Source organism: Ranitomeya imitator, chromosome 1 (assembly GCF_032444005.1).
Source record: "Ranitomeya imitator isolate aRanImi1 chromosome 1, aRanImi1.pri, whole genome shotgun sequence".
Taxonomy (NCBI): Eukaryota; Metazoa; Chordata; class Amphibia; order Anura; family Dendrobatidae; genus Ranitomeya; species Ranitomeya imitator.
The window spans coordinates 809,886,802-809,899,579 of NC_091282.1; the positions used below are offsets into that span (position 1 = coordinate 809,886,802).

The window sequence follows — 12,778 nt, forward strand, 5'->3', positions numbered from 1 at the left end:
TAAATTATCACCTGTGCAGTACAAGGAAATCCTGAAAACATGACCTGGTTGCAGCCCTTGAGGAATGCAGTTTGACACCTCTGCTCTACACTATTACCTGTATAACTATACCAATAACACAGTACGAGAAAAAAGGTTTCCATTTTTTTCAAGCACATATAAATTTAGTGGTATGCGAGATAAAAGGCACATGTTAAAGACACTTGTTTATAGACATTTTTATTAGTTATAAACGCTCAAAGAAAAGGGGGTAACAAACAACTTTATTGAGTAAAGATAGGTTAAAAATGTTGTGACGAAAGAAAGCAAAGGCATTCAGCCTTGAAGGCTATATTTGTATCTAACATTGTTACTGTATATACAGCATACTAGGGATTCAAACAGGTATGGTCAGTATTTGATTTGATAAGGGTGGGGAAAAGATAATAAAATAGTGATCTCTATTAAATCTGTGTTGCCATCTAAGAGTTAAAATTGGTTCCAGCAGTTCCAACACATCAACATACCTCATTACATACTGATAGCTTCGAAGGGTTAATCAGAACCAATGTTTCTAAAGTGTCACCTGCATGATGAAGACTTCTTTGGCCTGGAACCAAAGAGCACAAATAAAAATATTAATAAAAGACAGTATTAATTTTTTATTTCTGACCAATTAAGGCAAAATTCAATACAGCATAAACATTTACAAGAAATAGAAAGCTTAAGAAAAGAGAATAAAAAAAAACAAAAGGCAAAAGAAAAACGTGTCAAACTGCAGCAACAACAAAAAACTAGAGTACTCACTCATTGTATCCAGTGCTCATCCAGCACAGAACCTTTGGGTGTTTGTCTATTTACAGCAAGAGGGACCATTGCAAAAAAGTGTCTAGAATGGTCCTGTGCACAGTGCGGAGCTCTGATGCTAGTAGCCATGATGGTTACCGGTCAGTGTGATACTTTGACAGTCAAAGACAACACTGTGTGCAGAATTATTAGGCAAGTTGTGTTTTAATCACAATGCTTTTTATATATATGTTGTCCTACTCCAAGCTGTTCAGACTTGAGAGACAACTACCAATTAAGTAAATCAGGTGATGTGCATCTCTGTAATGAGGAGGGGTGTTGTCTAATGACAATAAAACCCTATATAAGGTGTGCTTAATTATTAGGCAACTTCCTTTCCTTTGGCAAAATGGGTCAGAAGAGAGATTTGACGGACTCTGAAAAGTCCAAAATTGTGAGATGTCTTGCAGAGGGATGCAGCAGTCTTGAAATTGCCAAACTTTTGAAGCGTGATCATAGAACAACCAAGCGTTTCATAGCAAATAGCCAACAGGGTCGCAAGAAGCGTGTTGGGCAAAAAAGGAGCAAAATAACTACCCATGAATTGAGGAAAATCAAGCGTGAAGCTGCCAAGATGCCATTTGCCACCAGTTTTGCCATATTTCTGAGCTGCAACGTTACTGGAGTAACAAAAAGCACAAGGTGTGCAATACTCAGGGACATCGCCAAGGTAAGGAAGGCTGAAAAACGACCAACTTTGAACAAGAAACATAAGATAAAACGTCAAGACTGGGCCAAGAAATATCTTAAGACTGACTTTTCAAAGGTTTTATGGACTGATGAAATGAGAGTGACTTTTGACGGGCCAGAGGCTGGATCAGTAAAGGGCAGAGAGCTCCACTCTGACTCAGATGCCAGCAAGGTGGAGGTGGGGGACTGGTATGGGCTGGTATCAATGATTAACTTGTGGGACCTTTTTCGGGTTGAGGATGGAGTGAAGCTCAACTCCCAGACCTACTGCCAGTTTCTGGAAGACAACTTCTTCAAGCAGTGGTACAGGAAGAAGTCAGTATCGTTCAAGAAAAACATGATTTTCATGCCGGACAATGCTCCATCACATGCCTGTAACTACTCCACAGCGTGGCTGACAAGTAAAGGTCTCAAAGAAGAAAAAATAATGACACGGCCCCCTTGTTCATCTGATCTGAACCCCATAGAGAACCTGTGGTCCCTCATAAATTGTGAGATCTACAGGGAGGGAAAACAGTCCACCTCTCAGAACAGTGTCTGGGAGTCTGTGGTGGCTGCTGCACGCAATGTTGATCATAAACAGAGCAAGCAACTGACAGAATCTATGGATGGAAGGCTGTTGAGTGTCATAAAGAAAGGTGGCTATATTGGTCACTAATTTTGGGTGGTCTTGTTTTTGCATGTCAGAAATGTTTATTTCTAAATTTTCTGCAGTTATATTGGTTTATCTGGTGAAAATGAACAAGTGAGATGGGAATATATTTGTTTTTTATTAAGTTGCCTAATAATTCTGTACAGTAATAGTTACCTGCACAAACAGAAATCCTCCTAAGATAGCCAAATCTGAAAAAAAAAAAACCCCACTCCAAAAATATTAAGCTTTGATATTTGAGTCTTTTGGGTTGATTGAGAACATAGTTGTTGATCAATAATAAAAATAATCCTCTAAAATACAACTTGCCTAATAATTCTGCACAGAGTGTAGAAGGGCTGCTGAACCATCCACAATAGATGGCAGGATGAGATTAAGGTTTGTATTTGGCTTTACATCATTTGCTGCTGTTTGTATTTATTTAGTCCTGTTTTTCAGAAGTTGGAATACCTTTTAGATGAAAATAAGTGCTCATTTAACCCTTGGGCCATTTTCAGTTTTTGGTTTTTGCTCCCCTTCTTCCCAGAGCCATAACTTTTTTAGTTTTTGGTCAAAATGGCCATGTGAGGGCTTGTTTTTTGCGGGACGAGTTGTACTTTTGAATGACACCTTTGGTTTTAACATATCGTGTACTGGAAAACGGTAATTGACAGCGGCATTTAACTAGTTAACAGCTGTGGGTGGATCGCGATTCCACCTGCGGCTGTTGCGGGCACATGACAGCTGTGCTGTATATATATCAGCTGACATGTGCCGGGAAAGGTGCGGGCCCGCACCAAACCAGTTGAGTGCGACATCAGCGTACTACTATGCCCCTGATTCGACCTGAAAGATAAGAAAAAAAAGTTTTATTATACTCAACGGGGGGCGGTCCAGTCCGATGGGTGTCACAGGACCTGGTCCGGTGCCTCCCATCTTCTTATGATCGCCGCCCTCCTGCTTGCTTCATTGCTCCCAGTCATCGTGCTCATGCACAGGTGTACTTATCTGCCCTGTTGAGGGCAGAGGAAAGTACTGCAGTGTGCAGGCGCCTGGAAAGGTCAGAGGCCCAGTGCCTGCGCACTGGAGTACTTTGCCCTCAACAGGGCAGATAAGTACACCTGTGCAGGAGCGCGATACCGGGACGCCATGAAGCAAGCAGGAGGGCGGCGATCATAAGGTGGGAGGCGCTCGGACACGGACATGCGACACCCATCGGACCGGACCGCCCACAGACTGACACCAAATACTGACTGGTTTTCTGACCCATCAATAATTTAAACTCCTGAAGCCCCAAGGGTGGTTTGCACTTTAATGACCGGGCCAATTTTTACAAATCTGACCACTGTCCCTTTTAAGAGGTTATAACTCTGGAACGCTTCAACGGATCCCAGTGATTCTGAAATTGTTTTCTCGTGACATATTGGGCTTCATGATAGTGGTAAAATTTCTTTGATATTACCTGCGTTTATTTGTGGAAAAAAAACGGAAATTTGGAGAAAATGTTGAAAATTTCGTAATTTTCCAACTTTGAATTTTTATGCCCTTAAATCACAGAGATATGTCACACAAAATACTTAAGTAACATTTCCTATATGTCTACTTAACATCAGCACAATTTTGGAACCAAAAGTTTTTTTTTGTTAGGGAATTATAAGGGTTAAAAGTTGACCAGCAATTTCTCATTTTTACAACACCATTTTTTTTTTTAGGGAGCACATCACATTTGAAGTCATTTTGAGGGGTCTATATGATAGAAAATACCCAAGTGTGACACCATTCTAAAAACTGCACCACTCAAGGTGCTCAAAACAACATTCAAGAAGTTTATTAACCCTTCAGGTGTTTCACAGGAATTTTTGGAATGTTTAAAAAAAAAAAAAAAAAAAAAATGAACATTTAAACTTTTTTTCACAAATAATTTAGTTCAGCTCCAATTTCTTTGTGGGGGTAAAGCACTATTTGGGCACATGGCAGAGCTCGGAAGGGAAGGAGCGCCACTTGACTTTTCAATGCAAAATTGACTGGAATCGAGATGGGATGCCATGTTGCGTTTGACATGACGTTGACATGACGCACGAACATGACTGCATAGGAACTGATGAGTCAGGAGACAGTGGGTTTTACATATGTTCGTGGGAAGAAAAAAACCTGTTCCTAATGCATATTTTGAGGTTTTTATTTTTGTAGATGGCTCCAGATACCACCAGAATGGGGGACTCTACATTGGATATGCAGTAGTATCCTCACATGAGGTAATCCGAGCTGAACCACTCGCTCTTCACATGTCGGTGCAGGAGGCAGAGTTGAAGGCACTCACTGAGGCGTGTAGAGCTGCTGCAGGTAAAGTCGCTAACAGTTACACAGATTCAAATTGTGCATGGGGAATATCCCATGATTATTGCCCTATCTGGAGAAGCAGAACGTTTCTTACATCAGCCGGTAAGCCCATTAAAATTGCAGAGCTGGTGAAACAATTAGTGGAGGCATTGACGTTATCAGTCCAGGTTGGCATCGTCAAGGTAAAAAGCACACACGGACGGTGACTCTGTGGAGGAAAAGGGCAACAGAAGGACGGACGAGGCTGCTAAAGTAGCAGCAAGGCGGCCTAGGGAGCAGTGGACGGTGGCGGGGAGTCAGCGTATTCCAGCCACACTGAGCCTAGATGTCCTGAAATCCCTCCAGCTGCCCAAACAGAGAAGGAACACTGGGAGAATGGGAGCTGAGCTGAACTCAGAAAGAGTATGGGAGAATAAGGATAAATCGTATATACCAAGATCCCTGCTCCCAATCATGGCGCAAGCAACACAAGATGCCCTCTGGATCGCTCCTGGTTTCAGTTACGCAGCCGCAAAGCTCGTACGGTCATGCCTCATCTGTGCACAGCACAACCCAGGTAAAACAGTAAAAATCCCTAAGAAAGCGACACCCAGGCCTCTCTACCCGCTTCAGAGACTGCAGACTGGCTACATACAGCTACCCAAGGTAGGAGTGTGTGAAAAATATCCTAATATGTGTAGATCTCTTCTCTGGTTGGCTGGAAGCCTATCTGGTAAAATGTGCAAATACTAAAGCGACTGCAGACAAACTGATAAAAACTGATCTGCAGGTATGGTGTCCTAGAAACCATAGACAGCGATAGGGACACACACTTCACGGGAGAAATAATGAGGGAAGTCATGCAGGCCCTGGGAGTACAGCAAGCATATCATGCACCATATAGACCACAAAGTAGTGGAAAGTGGTGAGACTAAACGGGACACTTAGGCTATGTGCACACGTAGGAAATGTGGTGCAGAATTTTCTGCACTAAATCTGCATCTGCAGATTTGATGCAGTTTCTGTGCAGTTTCTGCGCAGTTTCTGCGCAGTTTCTGCGCAGTTTCTGCGCAGTTTCTGCGCAGTACAATGTAAATCAATGAGAAAAGAAAAAAGCTGTGCAGTTTCTGTGCAGTACAATGTAAATCAATGAGAAAAGAAAAAAGCTGTGCACATGGTGCAGAAAAATCTGCGCAGAAACGCTGCAGAACTGCACAAAAGAAGCGACGTGCACTTCTTTGAAATCTGCAGCGTTTCTGCGCAGATTTTTCTGCACCATGTGCACAGCTTTTTTCTTTTCTCATTGATTTACATTGTACTGTAAATCACAGTGCAGTTCTGCAGCGTTTCTGCAGCAGAAAAATCTGCTGCAGTTCTGCACCAATTCTGCACTAAATCTGCATCGTGTGCACATACCCTTGAACTGGAAAACCAAAGGCCATGGCAGACAAAGGAAAGAGCGGGGTAGAGTGTTTGTCTCTTGCACTCTTTTCAGTCACACACACTCCAAATAGAAAGACAGGCTTGTGTCCTTTTGAAGTCCTGTTTAGTAGTTTGCCAGAGGCTGGTCTGTACTTCCCACAGGTGCTACAAAAGCAACACGGTGCTATGACAGCCCATGTCCAGGCCTTACAGAAAAGACTTAATGTGGTGCATAAACATGTGTTTTCATCCATTTCAGATCCCAATGCCAGTGCAGACGTATATCAGCTGAATCCAGGTGATTGGTGGTCATACACAGACACGTGAGAAGGAGCCTAGATCCACGGTTTGACGGCCCGTTTTAAAGCCCAGCTGACCACATTCACCTCAGGGAAACTTGAGGGAAAGCCCACCTGGATCCATGCCAGTCACTGCAAAAAGATCTTTTCACCAGCAGAATGACTGTTGTCCTCATCACCTTGCTGGCAGTGGTAGGATGTTTGCATCTTACAGAGACACTGGATAAACAAACTTATTCAACATCTTGCTTTTCTTATAAAAGACGCGGAAGGACAAAAACTGCTGGACTGTTGGATCTGTGCACACAGCCCAGTATCTGCAAGGACTGTGCTGTACTTAGCCTTACCCCAGGACCCAAGGAAGGTATTAACACCACACTGCATGCACAAGTGAGACTTGGACTCAGATTTTCTTGGTTCCTTAAGGCTCTTAATGAGACTAATACAATATAGACTCCTTTTTAAATCCAGCCAATTGGCTTAGCGGCCTAGCGGGATGGATTATTTTTGGTATTTTACAGACTTGTATGCAAATTTTGTTGCTTTGCTTATTGTTTTATGTAGCCGTAAAAGCGCTAATATATGTATTACCTAAGCTATGGAATAATGTATGTGTAGAAAAAAACCCTAAGGCTGAACCTTCTGTAGTATATCATAGGCCCCGTATGGCCACTGTTGACTGGGGAGGTGAGTGTCCACACTGAGGGTGGATGGGTGAAGCAGGTAGGAAGTCCCCTTGTGGGTACTAGACCCATGAGACAGTAGCTCCTTTGTGGACATCAGCTGACCCCGTAGCAGAGGTTATACCATTTACAAAAGGGGGAAATTGATATAGAAGGGTTAATAGTTTGCCTTTAAGTGCCTTTTGCCTTTAAGTGTTAGAATTACTAGAATCTGTTGACTCAGTAGTCTGACGGTCTCCTCTTCAAGGAGACTGTACTTCTTATCATGTATGTTCCCAATAGTCAGTCACAACATGCTCCGGGTACGTGAGAGAATAAAGGTCAGTATGACCCTGGGTGATGGTGTGGGCTACATGAGTTACATTGAAATGCATAATGTGTAAATGGTATAAAACATTGCTTTGGCTTTTTATATATCAGATAAAAGTGACTTGCTCACAGGATATGTGTGAGGTGTCTTTTTGTCTCCAAGCGCGCTTGTAAAATGATGGGCGTAACTCCACAATTTGGTCTCACTGGTGATCTGTACGCTGACATTTGGGTCAGAATGAAAAACAGCTACAACAAGAGCCACTGATGTGCCTAAACATTGAAACCCCCCACAAGTGACACCATTTTGGAAAGTAGACCCCCTAAGGATCTTATCTATATGTGTAATGAGCACTTTGACCCACCAAGTGCTTCACAGAAGTTTATAATGCAGTCGTAAAAAAAAAACAAAAAAAAACAAAAAACATTTTTTCACATAAAGGATCTTTTCGCCCCCAATTTTTTATTTTCCCAAGGGCAAGAGAAGAAATTGGACCCCAAAAGTTGTTGTCCAATTTGTCCCGAGTACGCCGATACCCCATATGTTGGGGTAAACCCCTGTTTGGGCGCACGGGAGAGCTCGGAAGGGAAGGAGCACAGTTTTGCTTTTTCAACACAGAATTGGCTGGAATTGAGATCAGACGCCATGTCGCGTTTGGAGAGCCCTGATGTGCCTAAACAGTGGAAACCCCCAATTGTAACTGAAACCCTAACCCAAACACACGCCTAACCCTAATCCCAACCACACCCCTAACCCCAACACACCACTAACCCTAATCACACCCCTAACCCTAATCCCAACCATAACCCTAACCACACCCCTAACCCTGACACACCCCTAACCCTAATCCCAACCGTTAATGTAATCCAAACCCTAACCCTAATTTTAGCCCCAACCCTAACTGTAGCCCTAACCCTAGCCCCAACCCTAATGGGAAAATGGAAATAAATACATTTTTTTAATTGTATTATTTTTCCCTAACTAAGGGGGTCATAAAGGGGGGTTTGATTTACTATTTATAGGGGTTTTTTTTAGCGGATTTTTATGATTGGCAGCTGTCACACACTAAAAGACGCTTTTATTGCAAAAAATTGTTTTTGCGTCTCCACATTTTGAGAGCTATAATTTTTCCATATTTTGGTTCACAGAGTCATGTGAGGTCTTGTTTTTTGCAGGACGAGTTGACGTTTTTATTGGTAACATTTTCAGGCACGTGACATTTCTTGATCGCTTTTTATTCCAATTTTTGTGAGGCAGAATGACCAAAAAACAGCTATTCATGAATTTCTTTTGTAGGGGGGGGGGGGGGGGGGCGTTTATACCGTTCCGCGTTTGGTAAAATTGATAAAGCAGCTTTATTCTTCGGGTCAGTAGGATTACAGCGATAAATCATTTATATAATTTTTTAATGTTTTGGCGCTTTTATACGATAAAAACTTATAGAAAAAATAATTATTTTTGCATCGCTTAATTCTGAGGCATATAACTTATTTTTTTGCTGATGATGCTGTATGGCGACTCGTTTTTTGCGGGACAAGATGATGTTTTCAGTGGTACCATGCTTATTTAGATCAGTCTTTTTGATCGCGTGTTATTTCACTTTTTGTTCGGCGGTATGATAAAGCGTTTTTTGCCTCTTTTCACGGTGTTCACTGAAAGGGTTAACTAGTGCAATAGTTTTATAGGTCGGGTCGTTGCGGACGCGGCGATACTAAATGTGTGTACTTTTATTGCTTTTTTTATTTAGATAAAAAAATGTATTTATGGGAACAATATATTTTTTTTCTTTATTTAGGTTTTTTTTTTTTTTTTTTTACACATCTAAATGCTAGGTGAAATCCCAAGAAACAATGAAAACCCTATATTAAGGGTCACCCCAATCTAACCCAAGAAGAGGTGCGAAACCGGCTAAATAAGATTAAAATAGATAAATCTCCGGGTCCGGATGGCATACACCCACGAGTACTAAGAAAACTAAGTAATGTAATAGATAAACCATTATTTCTTATTTTTAGGGACTCTATAGCGACGGGGTCTGTTCCGCAGGACTGGCGCATAGCAAATGTGGTGCCAATATTCAAAAAGGGCTCCAAAAGTGAACCTGGAAATTATAGGCCAGTAAGTCTAACCTCTATTGTTGGTAAAATATTTGAAGGGTTTCTGAGGGATGTTATTCTGGATTATCTCAATGAGAATAACTGTTTAACTCCATATCAGCATGGGTTTATGAGAAATCGCTCCTGTCAAACCAATCTAATCAGTTTTTATGAAGAGGTAAGCTATAGGCTGGACCACGGTGAGTCATTGGATGTGGTATATCTCGATTTTTCCAAAGCGTTTGATACCGTGCCGCACAAGAGGTTGGTACACAAAATGAGAATGCTTGGTCTGGGGGAAAATGTGTGTAAATGGGTTAGTAACTGGCTTAGTGATAGAAAGCAGAGGGTGGTTATAAATGGTATAGTCTCTAACTGGGTCGCTGTGACCAGTGGGGTACCGCAGGGGTCAGTATTGGGACCTGTTCTCTTCAACATATTCATTAATGATCTGGTAGAAGGTTTACACAGTAAAATATCGATATTTGCAGATGATACAAAACTATGTAAAGCAGTTAATACAAGAGAAGATAGTATTCTGCTACAGATGGATCTGGATAAGTTGGAAACTTGGGCTGAAAGGTGGCAGATGAGGTTTAACAATGATAAATGTAAGGTTATACACATGGGAAGAAGGAATCAATATCACCATTACACACTGAATGGGAAACCACTGGGTAAATCTGACAGGGAGAAGGACTTGGGGATCCTAGTTAATGATAAACTTACCTGGAGCAGCCAGTGCCAGGCAGCAGCTGCCAAGGCAAACAGGATCATGGGGTGCATTAAAAGAGGTCTGGATACACATGATGAGAGCATTATACTGCCTCTGTACAAATCCCTAGTTAGACCGCACATGGAGTACTGTGTCCAGTTTTGGGCACCGGTGCTCAGGAAGGATATAATGGAACTAGAGAGAGTACAAAGGAGGGCAACAAAATTAATAAAGGGGATGGGAGAACTACAATACCCAGATAGATTAGCGAAATTAGGATTATTTAGTCTAGAAAAAAGACGACTGAGGGGCGATCTAATAACCATGTATAAGTATATAAGGGGACAATACAAATATCTCGCTGAGGATCTGTTTATACCAAGGAAGGTGACGGGCACAAGGGGGCATTCTTTGCATCTGGAGGAGAGAAGGTTTTTCCACCAACATAGAAGAGGATTCTTTACTGTTAGGGCAGTGAGAATCTGGAATTGCTTGCCTGAGGAGGTGGTGATGGCGAACTCAGTCGAGGGGTTCAAGAGAGGCCTGGATGTCTTCCTGGAGCAGAACAATATTGTATCATACAATTATTAGGTTCTGTAGAAGGACGTAGATCTGGGGATTTATTATGATGGAATATAGGCTGAACTGGATGGACAAATGTCTTTTTTCGGCCTTACTAACTATGTTACTATGTAAATATTTTTTTTTTTTACATTATCACATTGTCCCAGGGTGGGACATCATGCTATAGTGACAGATCACTGATCTGACACTTTGCAGAGCACGTGTCAGATCAGCGATCTGCTGTGCCGTGCTCCAGGCGCTGGCGCTTGTAGGCCACCTCCCTGCAGGAACCGGAAGTAGCCCCGCGGCCATTTTGGATCCGGGGCCTGCAGGGAGGAGACTCTTGGTACAAGGTGAGCACATCGCCTTGTACCGAGGGTCTTAGGGAAGCCCGCAGGGAGCACCCTACCTGCGCGATGCTTCCCTATGCCCCTGGAATGCTGCGATCATGTTTGATCGCAGTGTGCCGGGGGTTAATGTGCCAGGATGTCCGCTGCAATAGTCAGCTGACACCCGGCCGCGCTCCCCCTGTGAGCGCGACTGATTGCCTATGATGTACTATCCCGTCACTGGGAATTAAGTCCCAGGTCACCTCGACTGGATAGTACGTCATATGGGATTAAGGGGTTAAAACATATTAGAATGGCCTTTTATTGTGGCCACACTAAGGTTCACCTGTGAAATGTTCATGCTGTTGAATCAACATCCTGATATGCGACACCTATGAGGTGGATGGATTATCAAAGAAGTGTTCACTAACAGACTTAGACAAATTTGTGAATATTTGACACGAAAAGGCCTCTTGTGCGCATGGAAAAAAAAAAAGTCTTAGAATTTTAAGTTCAGCTCAAAAACAAGTGTTGAGTTTATATCTTTGCGCTATATTATATAATAGCTGAAGAGCCCGACTTTGCCAGGCATAGTAACCAACTGTGGTTAGATATAACAAAATATAAAGATTATATTGCACATAAAAACATTTCACATCATATATTCAACACTACAGATTTGCAACACAAACTAACTAAATGATTACCCAAGTATTGATAGTATTTTATTTTCAACTCATTCAAGAACCTTTTGATAAACAACATTTTTGGTTTTTCCTTTCGGTGCAAAGATGAACAGATTTTTGGAAATTCCACCTCTTGAACAGGCCACGTAAGGCTAAGTTCACATTAGCGTTGTGCGGGGCTGCGTTGGGCACAGCTGCGGCGACGCATGCGTCATGCGTCCCTATATTTAACATGGGGGGGCCGCATGGACATGCGTTGTCTTGCGTTTTGTGACGCATGCGTCATTTTGGCGCAACAGAAAACGCTACGTGATGCAGTTTTTTTCTGCGCAAAAAATCATGCAAAAATGAACGCATGCGTCACAAAAGGCTGCGTTTTGCATGCGTTTTTGCATGCGTTGCGTCGCCGACGCAGCACCGCACAACGCAAATGTGAACGTAGCCTAAAGTTGACCATGAGAAAATCATGGAGATTGCAAATCGAGCCCTACTACTTTCAAGTACTGTCCCGGAGACTTGTTAATGGACATTGCAAGTGCCAGTCGAACTGGAAACTGGAAGCGATTAAAATCAAAAGGCAAATCAGATGGAACTGTTGAAATGAAAATTTCCTCTCCTTTTTTACACCCCGTCAACGACTATTTGGATGGATCCGGAAAAAAACGGATGAAATGTGTGGCCATCAGGCGCAATCCGGCACTAATACAACTCTATGGGAAAAAAACAGATCCGATGTAAAAAAAAACAAAAAAAAAAAAACCCTGATCTTTTTTTTTTTTTTTTTTTTTTTTTTTTTTTTCAAAACTTGCCGGATTGTGCCTGAAACAAAAACCTGATGTGTGAAAGTAGCCTTACATATGTTAACAGGTTCTTAATCAAAAGTCTTGTTCCATTACACAGCTTTGGTGGACCGAAATTTCTCAACAGCAGAATAGGTGCTCCAGGTTTTAGAAAGTTTCTGCGGGCTGTGTATCTAATTCTATCCTGTGTGATACTGTCTGCTGAGTGGGGAGATATATATATATATATATATATATATATATATATATATATATATATATATATATATATATATATATATCACACACACACAGTGGGGCAAAAAAGTATTTAGTCAGTCAGCAATAGTGCAAGTTCCACCACTTAAAAAGATGAGAGGCGTCTGTAATTTACATCATAGGTAGACCTCAACTATGGGAGACAAACTGA

The 12,778-nt window shown here is 41.9% G+C and overlaps 2 protein-coding genes across 3 annotated transcripts in view; one reads left to right on the forward strand and one right to left on the reverse strand.

Moving 5' to 3' along the window:
- The window catches only part of LOC138649125 (acetylgalactosaminyl-O-glycosyl-glycoprotein beta-1,3-N-acetylglucosaminyltransferase-like), a 207,653-nt gene extending 200,341 nt beyond the window's left edge, over positions 1-7,312 (forward strand). The window contains exon 4 of the transcript XR_011315244.1: positions 6,147-7,312. The gene's annotated coding sequence lies outside the window, so the exon portion shown is untranslated. The remainder of the gene's footprint in view (positions 1-6,146) is intronic.
- The window catches only part of MAP1S (microtubule associated protein 1S), a 110,172-nt gene that overhangs the window by 39,041 nt on the left and 58,353 nt on the right, over positions 1-12,778 (reverse strand). The window contains exon 3 of one of the 2 annotated variants that reach the window (XM_069739267.1): positions 507-589. The exons of the other annotated variant lie outside the window; for it this stretch is intronic. Within the exon in view, the coding sequence (XP_069595368.1) occupies positions 507-589 (83 nt within the window). The remainder of the gene's footprint in view (positions 1-506; positions 590-12,778) is intronic. 2 annotated transcript variants of the gene reach the window in all.